This window comes from Camelus bactrianus, chromosome 6 (assembly GCF_048773025.1).
Source record: "Camelus bactrianus isolate YW-2024 breed Bactrian camel chromosome 6, ASM4877302v1, whole genome shotgun sequence".
Classification (NCBI taxonomy): domain Eukaryota; kingdom Metazoa; phylum Chordata; class Mammalia; order Artiodactyla; family Camelidae; genus Camelus; species Camelus bactrianus.
Genome location: NC_133544.1, coordinates 13,379,331 through 13,395,817, shown reverse-complemented (window position 1 = coordinate 13,395,817; position 16,487 = coordinate 13,379,331). Strand labels below are relative to the sequence as shown.

The following is a 16,487-nucleotide window of genomic DNA, read 5'->3' as shown; positions in this document are numbered from 1 at the left end:
ACACAACACCTGTCCTTTTGTGTCTGGCTCAGCTCCCTGAGCATGATGTCTTCAATGCTCACCCACGTTGTAGCATGTGTCAGAGTATCGTTCCTTTTAAAGGCTGAATAATATTCCACTGTACATGTGCCCTTATCTTGCTTATCCAGTCATCTGTTGATGGACAGTTAGGTTGTCCCACCTGGGCTCCTTTTTAAACGGAATGACTTCTGGACTGGGCAGAGCACTAGTGTGGGTGACAGAGGGTGAGGAGTGGACTCAGGTTCTGTCACTAACTCCCCACATGCTCCTCAGACCCCCACGGATCTCAGCGTTTTCATTTATAAAACTGAGGAACTGAATTAGACCAGGGTTCTCCACAATGTATTTCTGGCCATCAACCGTAGTAATAGATTTTTCATTATGACTGAGTTCACATTAACCCACATACACAACTGAAACAAAAGTGTCACAGAATAACATTTACCCTCCCATGTGCAATGCACTCTGGTATTTTCTATTATTTTTCACTAAGGAAAAAAGAGTGGTTGCAACCCCTACATGGATTTCATAACCCATTAGGAAGTAGCAACTAGCGCTTTGAAGCCCCCTTATTTTAGATAACCTTTTCCCAAATTGGTATTCCTTAGAACATGTCGATGAGCGTGCCCCGCCCACCGCAAAAAAAAAAAAAAAAAAGCGTGGGAAACATCTGAATCAGCTCAGTACAAAGAAGTTATCATGAGAGGCATTTCCCAATTACTGACCCCGGAAAACTGCACACATTTTCAAACGTAGAGTCCTAACATCTCTGGAAACTGCTCACTGAAGTACCACTTGGGGAAACTAAACTGGGTGATGTTAAGTTCTTTTCTGCCTCAACTTTCTGTGACATAAGACAGTAATTCTCAGCATGATTTTCCTGTTGCATTTTCCTGAGGGAGGCAAATACCCACCACAGTAATACCATAACTGACTCTCTGGTCATGTCATCGATATATTCATGTAAAGATTTTAAAGAAAATAAAGCTTTATTTCTTAGAGAAGTTTTACGTTCACAACAATTTGAGTGAAAAGTTCCCCAACACACACAGCCTCCTCCACCACTGACATCCTACGTAATTTTTAAAAAGCCCCCTTAGTGATTCTGACACCCCATCCCTTGTTCCCTTAATATTAATCTAGAAACTTTGTTAAAACCACTAAGGGCAAAACAGCTCAGTGGTCTAGCACATTTATTTCAGTTGATTCTCTCAAATGTAGTATCACTCCTACATCTTTTTAGATGATTGAAAACATCCTCACGTGTTGCATTTTGCCTCTCAAGCAGTCCATTCAGCTTGGCACAAAACAAACCAAAATGACCAGCAGAGCTTTGCCATTTCTTACAATCTAAGTCGTGCCTTAGCAAACATGCACTTGCACAGCACCGGCTGGGCAGTTATTTACAGCTTCATTTGTAGATACGTGGGTCAACCAGAATTAGCCACGTATTTTCAGAAGAATCCTCACTTGCTTATTCCTTAACGAAATAAAATTAATTCTGTGTCTTTAATCCATTTTATGACTTCAGTGTCAAATAAAGGATGCTAATCACATTTATTCACTTGATTTCATAAATATTTACCAAGTTCATACATCTTGGAGGTACGGGCCAATAATTAGAGAATTTTTTAAAAAAGAATCTTAACAAAATCTACTGCTTTAACGACAAAGACCAAGAGAAACATACTCAACCCCAAAAGGTGGTTAGCCCTTGTCAGTTCTCCCTACAAACATTTTTTTTTTCAAATTACACATAAAAAATGATTAGAAAGATGGCTGTGTGGCCATTTACTCCCAAAGATGACAAAGTATTTAAGCAGGCTTAGAGGGAAAAAAAAAACAAAATCCTAATTCTCTCTGAGAGTGGAATCCATGGACAAGTTCTCAATGTTGAGAACTCTGAATTTATTTTTTCTTATTAAACAGTCAGTATAAATAATATCCCAAATCATAAAATTCAAATCACAAGTTTGAGAAACTGTTGACCCCTCTCAGCTTCCTCCAGCCCGATCCCCAGGCCCCAGGGGTCTCCCTCCGGCTGGCTTTGTTCCCTCCTCTGCATGCTCATCTCCAAAGGTCAGATCTGCTGTAGGGGCTTCCTAACTGCTCTCCATCGTCCCACCCTCATTATATGCAAAGCCCGAACTGCCTTTTTAAAAAGTGCTGTGCCATCCTTCCTTTCTCAGGCCCACCTCTCCACCCATCAGCTACCGCAGAATATTTCCATAAGAGGCAGTGACCACAAGATGGCGAATTACAGTGGGAAGTGCTGAGTGTCTGGAGTCAGGACAGTGAGGCTCTGAGGCTCAGGTCCCAGCTCAGCCACCTGCGAGCTGGGTGACCTGCCGTTTGCAGGTACAGGATGACCTCCCTTAGCCTCAGTTTTCTAAAATGTAACACATGTATAAAATCAATCCCATCAGGTTCTTATAGGAATTAAAACAGGTTGCATATATGATGTCTGTTATACCAAGCCTGGCACACAGCAGGCGCTCAATAAATGTTTGGTTTTCTGCCTCCCACACCAAATCCACAATGGTTTAGGGTTCACAGCAGGGGGGATAACTAAATTTCAAATCCTTCATACAGGCACACCTCATGTTTCTGCTTCACTTCACTGTCCTTCGCGATCAATGGCATTTTTTTTACAGACTAAAGGTTTGTGGCAACCCTGCATCGAGCAAGTCTGTCGGTGCCATTTTCCTAAAAGCATTTGCTTGCTTTGTGCCTCTGTGACACATTTTGGTAATCCTCATAATATTTAAAACTTTGTCACTACTATTATATTTGCCATGGTGATCTGTGATCAGTGATCTTGGATGTTAATACTATGACTCACTGAAGGCTCAGATGACAGTATTTTTATCAATAAAGTATTTTTAAGTCAAGGTATGTACCCTGGGTTTTTAGACATAACGCTATTGTACACTTAAAAGACAACAGTGTAGTGTAAACATAACTTTTTATATGCACAGGGAAACCAGAAAACTCCTATGACTCGCTTTATTGCGACATTGGCTTTGTTGCGGTGGTCTGTAACTGAACCCGCAGGATCTCCGAGGTCAGCCTGTAATCCTACAGTGCTAAAGAGTTTACATCCATTACACAGCTCATTTTGCAGAAATAGGGAATATTGGGTGGAAAGAGGTATCTGTCATACTCTGTATGAAAGAGTTGTATTAGAGAAATTCAGGTTGGTTTCCCTGTAACTTTGACTTCAATAACAGCGATGACAGAATATTCCCCATGTCTCAGGTGAGGGTAAGAGGGGGTTAGAACTTCAAAAGGTTTGAGTAAAATTCAATTGGAGTTCCCATATACCCAACCTTTCCTTTCTCAAGAACAGCCCCTTAAGAGCCTGGCAGAGTCACTGTTCAAGGGAGGAGTCTCAGGCAGGCAGGCCACAAACGATGGCCAGGACAACTCCTGCAGGATCCAGGGCCCGGGGCATCACACCTTTGTGAGTTCTGAACCCAGATTTTAAAGTACAGAGAACCAAGACCATCTTTTAGCAGGCAGGGAAAGACAATCTTTGGGCGACTTTCTTCTTGAAGGATGAAAGTGGAACAGTGAGATTTCCTGGGAGAAAGAAGCAAGATCTGGAGCAGGGAGGAGACCGCTTTGTTCTCATCAAAGAGGAAAAGAATGTAGGGGGGAAAAAAAACTAATGAGTTGCTGCCAAGAGATTTAAACGCGGATTATGTATCTGGTAGAGAATGCGCACAATTGACTGTTTGGGCCAGCCTGCGGTGAAAACTTTTCCCATTATGATGAGGGAAGGGAGAGCCGGGGCGCCTTACCTTTCAAGTGCTCTGTTCTGCAGAAAGTGTTCAGAGGAGGCTTCTTTTCAGTAAGGAGCAGAGGGAGGCTTCTTTTCAAAGGAATAATGAATGAGACAAAGCTGGAGCAATTCCTGGCCGGCACCACCTTACGCACATTTGCATTTTCTATGGCAGCTGCAGAATGTTTCAGTCCTCTGACAATATTTGGTGCCTTGGAGTCAAAAGCCTGGAATTTATAACATTTCCATCCCAGAGTAGCCTGATAGGTCTCTCAGGCTTCAAGAATGACCTGGTCCAAAGAGTCGGGCTTTGTGATACCCAGAGGTACACCAGGGCCTGGGCAGATGGATGGGGGAGGAGGCGGAAGGCCAGAAAACCACCACCACAAAACTGCTAAATTATGGTCAGAGGGAATGGATACAGAGTGAGCTCCCCTCCCCTCCACACATCCCTTGCCTTGTGACAGTAAAGGGAGGGAGGGTAGCCAATTACTCCGGGACATCCTTGAGCAACTAGAAGAATATGTTTTGCACTATTCACATACTCTGCACCGTGCTTTCTAAGGGAAATCGCTGATAAATACCTTTTGAATAACATCTGAATGCGGGTTAAATCACAGAGAAAGGGAACTCCAAAAGAATCCTGGTTTTCACAGGAAATCTAGGGGAAACTACAGATTATAAACTATAAAAAGATACTTTACAATGAAAGCTAATATATAGGGGTGTAAATACTGCAAATCAGTATGCAGCATGTGTAAAAACAGGACTACACAGTTATCAAGAGAAAGTCTTGTGAGGGTGAGGACGAAGAAGTTTATTTGTGCGGGCCAGGCACAAATGCAGTTGATAAAGCCTTTACTTAAGTTAATGCCCACAGCACCTCTTTGAGGCAGGTATGCCTATGCCACAATAGGAATGACCAAACGGAAGCTCAGAGAGTTCAGGTAACTTGACCAAGGTCACACAGCTAGTGAGTGGCCCAGGCGAGGTTCTAACACACGTCTCTTTCTGAGACTTACTGGGATTTGCTCCAGCCTGTAGGAGCTGAGGGGGGGCCCTGGGGATGGGCAAGTGTGAGGTTCTCAGGCTGTGCTCCATCATGTGTCCTCTTGCACGAGGAGCTGAGGCCCAGGGAGACAGAAGGACCTGCCCAAGGGCACCAAAACTCACAGGGGACAGGCCCAGGTCAGGGCAGGGCACCTTGTCTGCCTTCTGGTCTACTTGCAGGGCAGGCTTCTGACAGGCAAGGAGGTGAGGGAGGGCTGGGGATGCCAGTCCCACACTTGGACACCTTAAGATCTTTAGATCTGTTTCATTTTTCTGCTTCCTTACTGTTGTTCCAGACTTGCCTCTTCCTCCCGAGGACCTCACAGCTGCTGCATCCAGCTACCCACCTGCAGGACCAGCTGGGGTCCACTCCACAGCAAGTGTGGGTGGACATGAGGCTGCGCAGGGGGCTGTGGGCCTGGGGAACTCACCAAAGCCCTCCAGAGCACCACCTCCAGGGACAACTCTGCTGGAAGTTGACAGGGGGGAACTCTCTCTATGTGTTTCAATTTCTCTACAAGCAAGAAACCGTGGGAGGGTACCAATTTCTAGCCCCAAAGAATCCTAAGATACTAGACTTAGTTCTCCTTGTAGTTAAAAAAAACCCTTTCGCCTATAAGTCCCACAGTTGCAGAGGAAAATGGAAAGGGAGAGGAAGAGGAGGAAGAAGAGGGGGAGGGGACTGAAGGAGGAGGAAGAGGAGGAAGCCACTAAAATTCTTCTACTTGTTTCCTCTAAGTGCTTCACTACCCCCCACCCGCACTTTTATTCTTGCCAAACTAGATGGGGAGTGTGTGTTGGGGACTGGGAGGTACCAAGTTTGTCAGAGAGACTTGGGTAGATAAACACACTTTGAACATGTCTCAACTTGGACTACCGTGATTACGCAACTCAATCTAAAGAGATAAGTTAGGATTTAAAATGTGCCTCCATGGTTTACAGATGCTTTCTCTAGATGAATTAAAAATCAGCAAGGGTTAGCAATTAATATGGAATTTCGGATGCTTCTCACACTCTCTCTCTGCACCTTTGACACATATGGCAAAGTCTCAAAGATGCTTTGACAATTAATGTGATGCGGACCTTGTGTAAGAAAAAAAATAAAGGTTAAGAATGTGATCAGAGACTGGCCCAGAACACGTGATGCTACTGAATCAGGACACAGGTTTGGCTCTTCCACAGAGACTCCTACAAAGAGTGGGTGTTGCTCTGGTTAATTCAGTGGATAAACAACAGGGGAAGGTCTGGGTGATGTGATGGACAGCTTTTGGAAATGATCTTCTGCTTGGCAAAACACTGCAGTGATCGTTTTCTTCACACGGAAGGAAATGCAAAGAAGTGTCACTAAAACAGGGAGGTAATTATAGGGCATGAATCAAAAAGCTGGGTGACACAGACGAGGAGTAACAAAATTAGTCCCATCGTGGCCTTGAAATCCAGGCTTAACAATTTCAAGAGAAGAACGTGACCTCTCATTTCTGAGTAACAAAGCCACGCACACTTTCCCTGCGTTTTGTTTCCAACCTACACTGTGGGCTTGGAGAACTGCAAACACCAAGCTATGGGGTGATACTCCATCACTCTCCTGGGGTTGCAGCTCAACAGACAAAGAAACAGAACATCTCAAGACTTGGAAGGGATGACCGTGCACTTCTCCAGCAATAATTAAATCTCATCTGGACTAGCATCCCGAGGGCAGCTCGTTCACACACGACCCAAACATTCACCCACCCACTCATCAACCCAAACATTTCCCCAGCTCCTGGTACGTGTCTGGCACAGTGTTAGATGCTGTTCTGTAGGAGAGATCTTTCTTTCATTGAGCCCAACTTTCTTTCTATGACGTTTACCCCATTGGATCCAAATTCCTCCTAGTGGAAGCTGAAGACGGCTGGCACGCTGACCTTCTGAAGGTGTTTCTCCAGATGATACATTTCCAGCTCTTCTGTAGTGACAGGTGGGTCCCCTAGACAGCCTCATCACTTTTCTCCGTATCTCCAAGTGCCCCTTCCACCTGGTCAAAAACTTCCCAGTGAGGCCTGGTCCACACTGAACGCGGGAATTACTGCCCTTATTACTGCCCATAATCATCTTTTCTTAATATAACCTAAAACTACCTACAGCACACTTTTGACCAAAGTAAGTCACTGCTGACGTACTTACAGTAAATGAATTCTTCCCCCCCATTCTGTCTTCCTCAAATCTTTTATGAATGATGGGTTCTATGTTCAGCCTAATTATAGTACAATTCTACTTCTTAATCACCTTCCTTTTTATCTATAAAATCCAGGAGTGTTTAGTGTAACCAGAAGAAGGAAAAAAAAGGAATCTTAGACGTGGAAGTGGTTGGTTTTAATTTTCTGTTGTGATGAAAAATGTGCCAGTCTTACACTGCTTCAAAACAAAGAGCACGTGGTCTGTTGTTTCACACCGTACATCATTGATTTCCTGTTTTTTGACAGCTCTTTCATATTTCCAACATGGATCAGTTTCTCCCCCTTGGAGAAGCTGAGGGGGTTGACAAATACGCAGAATGCAGGTCAGCCCCACTTTGCATCGCCCTCCTCTGACAGTGCCTAAGATGCAGGAATCTGTCATGTCTTCTGCCGGCTATTTGGAGATGCAAATAAACAGGAAGCAAATCTGCAAAGACCTCAGACTCCTACTGAGTTCATCGACACTTCACTTCCTAACTAGGAATTAGAGACACAGAACCTCTCAGGAGTTAGAGCAACAGAAATTTATCAGTAGTAGATTTCAAGAGAACCTAAGACTTCTGCTAGTGGAGGACAAACTGGAGACTGAGGGCACCCTAAGAGTTCAGAGGATGAAAAAGAACTCCACGTGGCTCTCTCAGCCATGAGTTTTACTGAGTAAAATAGGTATAATCAGCCCGGCTGCTTAAACATTCAACTTTCAAAGTGAATGTGAAAACAGAACAAAACTGGATGAATGGGAAAAATATTCATGCGATATGCCTACCACATAAGTGCTCAAAGATAACAGAGGCTACTTTCCATTTAAATAAAATAAATGTAGGACACAATGAGGATGAAATGTGCAATGGACAGCATACTGAAGGCAAATGCTGAGATTAAAAACATTCTGAGACCAACTCAGAAAATAGAATGGAAGTCAATAGATAATATGATTTGATATGCAAATAAAATTATAGCTAACTAACGGATTTTTAAAACTCAGACTGTAAATGAGCATTTTTTTTTATATTTATGAGTGAACCCCTACAGTTTTAAGCTTCTTCTAAGATCTGTCTCCTCCAATTTTTTAGCAAAATAAAGTTTAAAACGGGAAGTGCTGTTATTAGAAAATCTTGTCTTTCAATCCCATATCCATTTTATCACATTAATTTAGCACATCCTTCTATATATTTAGCACGACAATGCTTCATATTGATTTTTTTAATTTAATGTTCTTTAATAAATGACTCTAAGCATAAAGTTGCAGTTTAAGCTTATGCTTTAAAAACACCTAATACCTCACCCTTTTCAATTATAGTTACACAAGTAAGTGTATTGAATATGAGGAGCATTTAGAAAACTATTTATGGTTTCCAGGAAATATGTTGCTTACAAGTAAATATAAGCAGTGTAATGTGTAATAATGATGCAACTGGTCTAAATCTTCACATTCACTCTTTATGCTTGACTGAATTGAAACTTGCAACGACACAACAATCTAACAATTAAACTCCTTCAGTGCAAGTTAAAACTGATTTTACTGTGGGGCTTTGCAGTTCTTCTGCCAACAATTAAACGTACACCACTTTGAATAATGAGATGAATGAAAGATGTCTTAAAAGGTAAAAAAAATTATTGGACGCTATCCAAGCAATGAATAAGCTATTTCTTGCTGTGTGCAAATTCAGCATTTTAGTGGTGGTATTAACATGGTTATGTTAACAAGCTTAACATTCTAAGGATTTTCTAATCTTATAATTGTCTAAAAGGATGAGCTCCCCAAACACCCCACCTTCCCCACCTCCTCCCAGAGCCATTACCAGATCCCCCACAGCCGTTACCAGTTCACTCCTTCCCCAACGCTTACTTACCTGGTGAGGAATTCCTGATGATTTCCTTAATTCAAATATATACTGACCACTCTGTACAATTTCTATATCCTTAGCGGTATTTTTCTGCTACGTAGGCATTTTTTTAAATTAAAAGAATAAGCTCACAATATGTGAATAGGGCAACAGGCAAGATACAAATAAAACCTTTTGCTGAGTCAGCACTAAAATCGGTCATTTTCATGAAGACCCTCCATATCTGAAAGGCCAAAACTCTTTAGGGAGGGAGAGGCCATTAATGTATCTTTTGTGAGTCATTAAGTTGCTCTGGAGAAGGAGAAAGAAACATTAGGAGATAAATGATAAGCTTAAATGTTCAGAATTAAAAAAAAAAAAAAAAAGGTGAAAGCAACAGAAACTTTCTTGAAGTGTTTTGACTCTGTCAACTTTAGAGAAAGTCATCCAAAAAATAAATCTTCAGACCTAGATCAGCAAATGAAAATCGTGTGGGTTTTTCTAACTCCGTGCATGTTAGGCTACAATACTTTATACAAAATATAAAACATGCTGTCATTATTTTTAGAGTGAAGATGTTTAAACAAAAAAAATTGAAAGGTATGTCTGGGTACACAAGTCCCCTCAATCAGGGTTTACGTGCATTGAGAGCCAACGTGGCTGGCCCGTCTCACAGACCAGACAGAGGCAGATCAGACGCTGAGATTTCTTTGGAAGAAAGGAAGCACAAAACGACACTGGTGCTGGCTCTCAAATTAGGTATATTTTATTAAATTTCCCTTCTCTGAAAAATGAGCACCCAGGAAATTTTCTATAAACCATACTGTCTGATTAGTCGTAAAACCTGTTTCTACCTAAGGTGAGAGACGATTACAGTATTTTTTCTATAAACTGATTTTGGATTGGTGCCTAATACCAGAGAGCACAGATACTACATAAATCCATATACGTAAATTTTGAGAACAATCTGTTGTCATAAACATTGTTGTGGGACATCCTCAATTTACAGGGCGTGAATCTAGCTAGTACTGTAAAGTTTAAGGACCCCCACTGTAAAGTAACAAAGTCATAAAAGTCAAGGTCACTCACTGGGGAACTAACTGTTCTTTTAACCATTAGACATGGAGAAAGATTAGAAAAGGGGAAATTCCTAAAAAGTTGGTAGAAGTGTAAATTGGAACAGAATCTAGAATTGGAAGGCAACTGGGCAATATCTATATTAAAAGCATTAAAATATGCATATTCTTTAACAAGAAATTCCTGGGAGTTCGAGGTTTACAGATGTTAGCCACTATATATAAAAATAGATTTTTTAAAAAAGTTTCTTTTGTATAGCACAGGGAACTATGTTCAATATCTTGCAATAACCTATAACTGAAAAAAAAAAGCAAGCGAATATATGCATGTATATCCATGACTGGAATACTGTGCTGTACACCAGAGAAGGACCCATTGTAATTGACTGTACCTCAATAAAAATAAAAATAAAATAAAAATAATAAATTGAAAAAAAAAAGGGATGAAAGAAGAAATTTCATGTCTAGGAGAGAGGGGCACGGGCAACATAACCATCAAAACAGGTAACAGGACTCTTCTGAAGAAGTATGGGCAAGAAATCCAGTGCACTAGCCTCCCTCCCTTTCCAGATCTGGAGTCTGAAGGCCACGCTGGTAAAAGCTGGGAAGTAAAGGAAGCTGACTGGGTGTGGCCAGGCCGGCCTCGGGGACCCTTCCAAGAACAGCTGAGTGCCATTTCACAGAAATGAAGTTCCAAGAACTGTAACAGCCAACTTACAGCAACGACCCTTGTGCAGCTCAGCAGAATGAGGTAGAAGAAAGAGCTCCTGATAACCAGCTCTTCAGACGTATTATAAAGATGACAGAGGCAGACTCTAGGTGGGTCGGGCAGACCGCTCAGTGATACAGTGATTCTGACTTTCTGTTACAACAAGGATGATCTGGATATTTAAAATTGATAAACCCAACTAGTCAGTGCACAGGGAGGGGGGAACTGCTTTTTCTTTCATGGAGAAGTTACAAAGTCAGCACAGAGAGTTCCCACATAACCTGCACTCAGGCTGCCCGAGGTCAGCATCTTCTGTGACTATGGTACGTTTGTCACAACTAAGGAACCAACCTTTGTGCATTACTGTAATTGAACTGCACACTTTATTCCTGTTTCACTAGTTTTTCCCTAATGTCCTTTTTCTGTTCCAGGAACCCATCCAAGATACCCCATTACCCATTTGGTCATCATGTCTTCCCAGCCTCCTCTGGGCTGTTCACAGTTTCTCAGACTTTCCTTTTTTTTTTTTTTTTTTAATGACCTGACAGCTTTGAAGACTGTTAGTCAGGTATTTTGAAGAATGTTCCACCCACTCTTTGGGGACCAAACCTTGTCTAATGTTTTTCCTCTGATTACACTGGAGTTACGGGTTTGGGGCAGGAAGACAACAGAGGTGAAGTGACAATTTCTCGACATCATATCAAAGGTACAAACTGTCAGCTAAACATCACAGGTGATGTTAGCTTTGATCACGTGGCTGAGGTAGTGTTTGCCAGGTTTTCCACAGTAAACTTTCTTTTCCACCCTTTTCCCATACTCTTCTCTCTGAAAGTAAGAGCAGCCACGCAAGGGGTGGGGAGGTAAACTCCAACTCCTTGAATGATGAATGTCTACATAAATTACCTGGAATTCTTCTGTATGGGAAATCTGTCTCTACTCTCATTTATGTATTTGAGCATTTATTTATTTATATCAGTGTGGATTCATATATATGTATTTTATATTTCAGGTTATAACCCAATACTATGTTATTTATTTTGTTGCTCAAATTGTCCCAGCTTTGGCCACTGGGAGCAAATTCAGACTGGCTCTGGTATACCTTTGACATCCTTGTTTTTTGAACACTTCCTTACTTTCTGTTTCTCTATATTTTTGTCAGTGAAATGCCTTATCTAAGAAAAGGGCTGTTATGGGATGGACTGTGTGTTGTCCCCGTCCCCTCCCTCCACACAAAATGTCACATTAAAGTCCTGGTCACCCGTACTTCAGAATGGGACCTGATCTGGGAACTGTCATCGGAGATGTAATTAGCGAAGAGGGGGTCATACTGGCATAGGTTGGTCCCCTAATCCAGTGTAACCGATGTCCTTATCGAAAGGGGACATTTGGAGACAGTACACAGGAAGATGAAGGCAGAGAGCTGGGTGATACTTCTAAGCCATAGATTGTCAGCCATGCACCAGAAGCCAGGCAGGAGGCATGGAACAGACTCTCCCTCCCAGCCCCAAAGGGAACCAACCCTGCCCACCCCTTGATCTTCTATTGCTAGCCTCCACAACTGTGAGAAGTTAAATTTCTGTTGTTTAAGGGTCTCAGCTGTTACGTTGTTACAGCAGCTCTAACACACTAAGATGAGAGCTAGTGTCACTGAAATCTGCATTTCAATTAAAAATAATTCACAAAGGTGGTATCCCAGAAGCACGTTTAGAGGAACACCCCAACAAACATCCACAAGGGTAGACCAGAAGGCAGGGACGCGAGTCTCCGTGCTACAATACTCAACATTGTATTTGGATGTGAACAAGGTTCGGGGGCAGTGTTTTCAGAGACCTCATTTTCCCTGCAGAGTTCCCAGCCACCTGCAGCTTGGTTCAGAGCCCTACTTCCCAGGCACACCTGCAAGTCCTGGCAATAACCACCCACCCAGTATAATCACCATCTTCAGCATGCTAAGTACCAGCTCCGTGAAAGCGCCTCCCAGGTGCCCCGCACAGCAATCCTGTAGGGCTGACAGGTGATTCCCTGCATCACAGCCAACCCGGCCAGATCCTGTCAAGTTGGCATTTGGGTCCCTGCTGAATGACCTGCTTTGTCCCAGTTCCATCTTCCCCAAGTCACGTCAGCAAGTGGCCCGATGACTTAGAAGGGAATTGAATACATCACTGTCAGCTATACAAACACTGTACAATCATCCAGCATTTAGGACCCTAAGTACGATCAGACACGCTAGAGGATGCTCAAGCAAACTCTAAGCTTTCAGATGAAGGGATTATAGTCCCCAGGAGAGAAAAAGTGACTTCTTCTTACTAAGTTAAGACCGAAGAGGCAGGCTGGACTCTCATAGTTTTCTCACTCTACATCCAGTAACCTTTATGGAGGGGAAATAGAAGCTCCAGCATAGGTAGGTACAGAAACTATTTTTATTTTTAACTCAGTTCACTAGGAGAAGAGGAACTGGATGTGACAGACCCGGAAAACTTCAGATCTGAAGTTTCCGTTTGGAAATTATTTTCACTACAAAAGTTCCAGTTTGTCTGCATTTTTATGCCTCTACTAAAAAAATCAAATGAAGTCATTAAGCTTAGGCCAGCTCAGAAAGCCTCTCGCCTGAGTATGCATTCCTCCTGCAACCCCGAGGGCTCTGTTCTAATCCTTCAAATTATTAAATAATTACTGTGTTTCCCCTGGGGTCATGTTTGGCAACAAAATACTAGTCTAAATGAACCAATGATAAGACCCAGTGACTAACACTTATGGTCTTAACTTCTTCAAACTAAAAGGATATGAAACACTTCCGAGGTACAAACTGGGAGGAAGGGAAGGGTTTACTGTGGGGTCTGGCGAGATACAAGAGCAGAATGACAAAGGAACACGAGACTCCGGGAACCATTCCAGTAGCAAGGGTCACCCCCTCCCCCACTGACTGTGTATGTCGGCAAGTCTCCACCCCAATCCCGGTTCTCTCCCATTTCAGGAGTGGCTCCGGCCACAAGGAGAAAACCAAGCATATGGCTTTGCCCTTCTGGACAATTCTACAATGTTGGCTGAGCTGCTCTGGAAAATCCCATTTTATCTCCTACAGCTATATGACCTCAAGTTGTCATTTCCAATAAAGTATGCGTCCACTGATTTTTATGAACATACCCCAAAGCTGCTACAATCTTTTTTTTCCCCCTCAAATCTTTCAAACCAACTGTAGTTGCTATGTAGGGCTATTTGTTTCTAAGGCAACAGCGTATATCTAAGTACTAATGGCCTGTCCTTTTGCCAGGCAACAAACAGCCTTGTGATGCAACTGCACCTGTCTAGGCTACGCGTTACTATGGAGACGCTGCGGTTGCTATGGCTACCATCACGCTAATCGCCTAGCAAAGGCAGACATACAGCAGTCTTCTCAGAGAGCCCAGCTGTTCCTCCCTGTCTCTTGCTGAAGCCTGATTGTCTAGGGCCTGTGATGGAATGCTTCTCAACTGAGATGCACAAGAACTTCATTAATGCTGTTTTAGATGATCACTTTGTGTTCCCTTCTGCAAAACAAACACCAGACTAGGGAAAGAATCTGCAATGATGTGGACTGTGAATTTACTGAAATCTATGCATTCCTCCTTGACATGAACTTGAAGTCCAAGGATCATGTCTCTTAACTGGGTGGTTAAACATTTCTATACATTAAACAAAAAAAAATTTTTTTTGGTAGAATTGAAGAACAGATTTCAAACCCAAGCACCATGTAAGAGAAAACCAATTTTAAAGTTTGGTTTTCTGTTACGTGGTTATTTTTTTTAATCTAACATTAACGCCCCCCTCCTTTTTTTTTTCAAATGACAGGCCATGCATCCTCCCCTCCAATTACATCTCTGTAAAAAATGGCACCCGTGACCTCAGTCTCAAAACAAATGGGCATCTGAGGAGCGAAGTCTCTATTGTTCTTTGCTCTTTTCCTTAAAGAGCCAAACACCCAGTAACCACAACAAAGTGATCGCTCTGGAGCACCGTCTACATGGAGACGGGGATGACAACAGCGGAGTGGGTCCTTCCGTGAAACACCTGGAGCCACTCCTGCTCAGATGATGGGAAGACAGACTCGCTTACCTGACTCATTCCTGGACTCTCATCCTGACAAACCGCCACACACTGAGACGTTAAAGCTGTCGACTTTCCTTTGTAAATGTTTCTATCCGGGAAGACATTATTTCACCCACCACGATGCCCTTCTGGAAGGAAACACATTCCTCCAAAGCAGCAGAAGCGGTAAGGTTTGCAGAAAATACAATGGACATGCCTGCAAGACTGCTTGACTTCTTTCTCACTTATCTAGTTATTTTTAAAATCATACAGCCTATTAGATTAGTTTCAGTGCCTGTCCCTGCCAAAATAATGCAACTTCAGTAGACAAAAAAAAAAAAAAAAAAAAAAAAAAGAATAGTCTGGATGGCTTACCTTTGATATGCCTGAGGAGAGGCAGGAGGTGTATTGAACACATTCGAGTGTGGGTGATAAGGTGTCTTTTTCAAAGCCTGAATTAGATTTTGTCTATACTCTGGGTCTATGCACCACAATGACCCTTTCCCGATACTCTGCAAAAAAAATTGAAATACAGAAGTGATTAATATAGAGACAGTAAGTATTTTGCAGCAAGTAGATGTAGATTTATTATCATAGTTACTTATGTTTAAAAGCCATTCTCTTCTTTCTTCACTGTTTGCCAGCCTTAATTACAATATTATACTCTGACAGCAGAATACCATACGATGCACTTCCGTCTACTCCTATGAAGTTTGACAAAATGAACAAGTTATTTGCAGGTGATGTTGATACAATAATATTGTAATTTTTCTATCCTACAGACCAAAACCCTTTATTATTTTTCAGTGTCAAATTTGAAGAACATGTGTCTTCTCTTCTAAAAGTGAGTTTTAAATGTGTCAGGTTTCAAGGGTTGAGGGGAAAAGAGGGCCAGAGACACCCTCAAAATTCTGTCCCTGCTTTAAATATTTGACAGTTACGTTTTCAAACCATATGACAGGGTGCCACTTTACAAAAAGAGAAAAGTAATCCACTTGTTTTTTTCCTACTTACAAAAGAACGACATTTAAGCTTCCAATGGAATTCTGGAATAACCTTCCCGAAGACACAAAAGAGCCCAGGCAGCAGTGGTAACCCTAAGCCAGAATCCAGTATTTATTTTTTGGATGCCTCAGTTCCCAGGATTCTGCTCCAGACCCGACTCTTCAGAAGTTAAACTTCAAAATGCAAATTTTATTGAGCTGTCTCCATGGAAGAGGGAGACGTGCTCTGAGGCCCACTCTCAGTTGGAAGCTTTCGTTCTGTGCAGAGCATTTTATAAAGCAAATGTGAGGTCTTCCTCTAGGCCCGCTGGCAGTGGCGGCAGACCGATGGGCGGCCCCTGCTCTGGCTGCACGCTTGCAAGTGACTGAATGTACCCAAGCTGCTTGATAAGGTCATTTGTAAATATTTACTGATTTGGAGAGAAAAGAAGTCAAATTATATCAACGCGGGCCCACCCCATGCCTCCAGCCAACTGACTCTTATTTTCACAACTATTTGACGACAGAAAGATTTAGAAAGCAAATAAGAAAATCATGTAACTATTACATGGGGGAAAGTCCAAGAAAATCCCTCAGAAGGAGAACTAAAAATAAGTGATTCCTAAAATCTTTAAAGAAGTTTTAATAATCTGTATTCCAGTCATCAGTTTACCAAATAGTTTACTTACAGTTATTTCATTCACAGACCCCGTTGAAATTCTTTACTATCTACAGCCTTGGTGCACTGGGCACAGGG

The 16,487-nt window shown here is 42.2% G+C and overlaps 1 protein-coding gene across 4 annotated transcripts in view; it reads right to left on the bottom strand.

The window, feature by feature from the left end:
• Window positions 1-16,487, bottom strand: part of FOXN3 (forkhead box N3) — a 364,758-nt gene that overhangs the window by 147,531 nt on the left and 200,740 nt on the right. For all 4 annotated transcript variants that reach the window (XM_045505824.2, XM_074365166.1, XM_074365167.1 and 1 more), the window contains one exon: window positions 15,123-15,259. In XM_045505824.2, coding sequence (XP_045361780.1) covers window positions 15,123-15,259 — 137 coding nt within the window. The remainder of the gene's footprint in view (window positions 1-15,122; window positions 15,260-16,487) is intronic.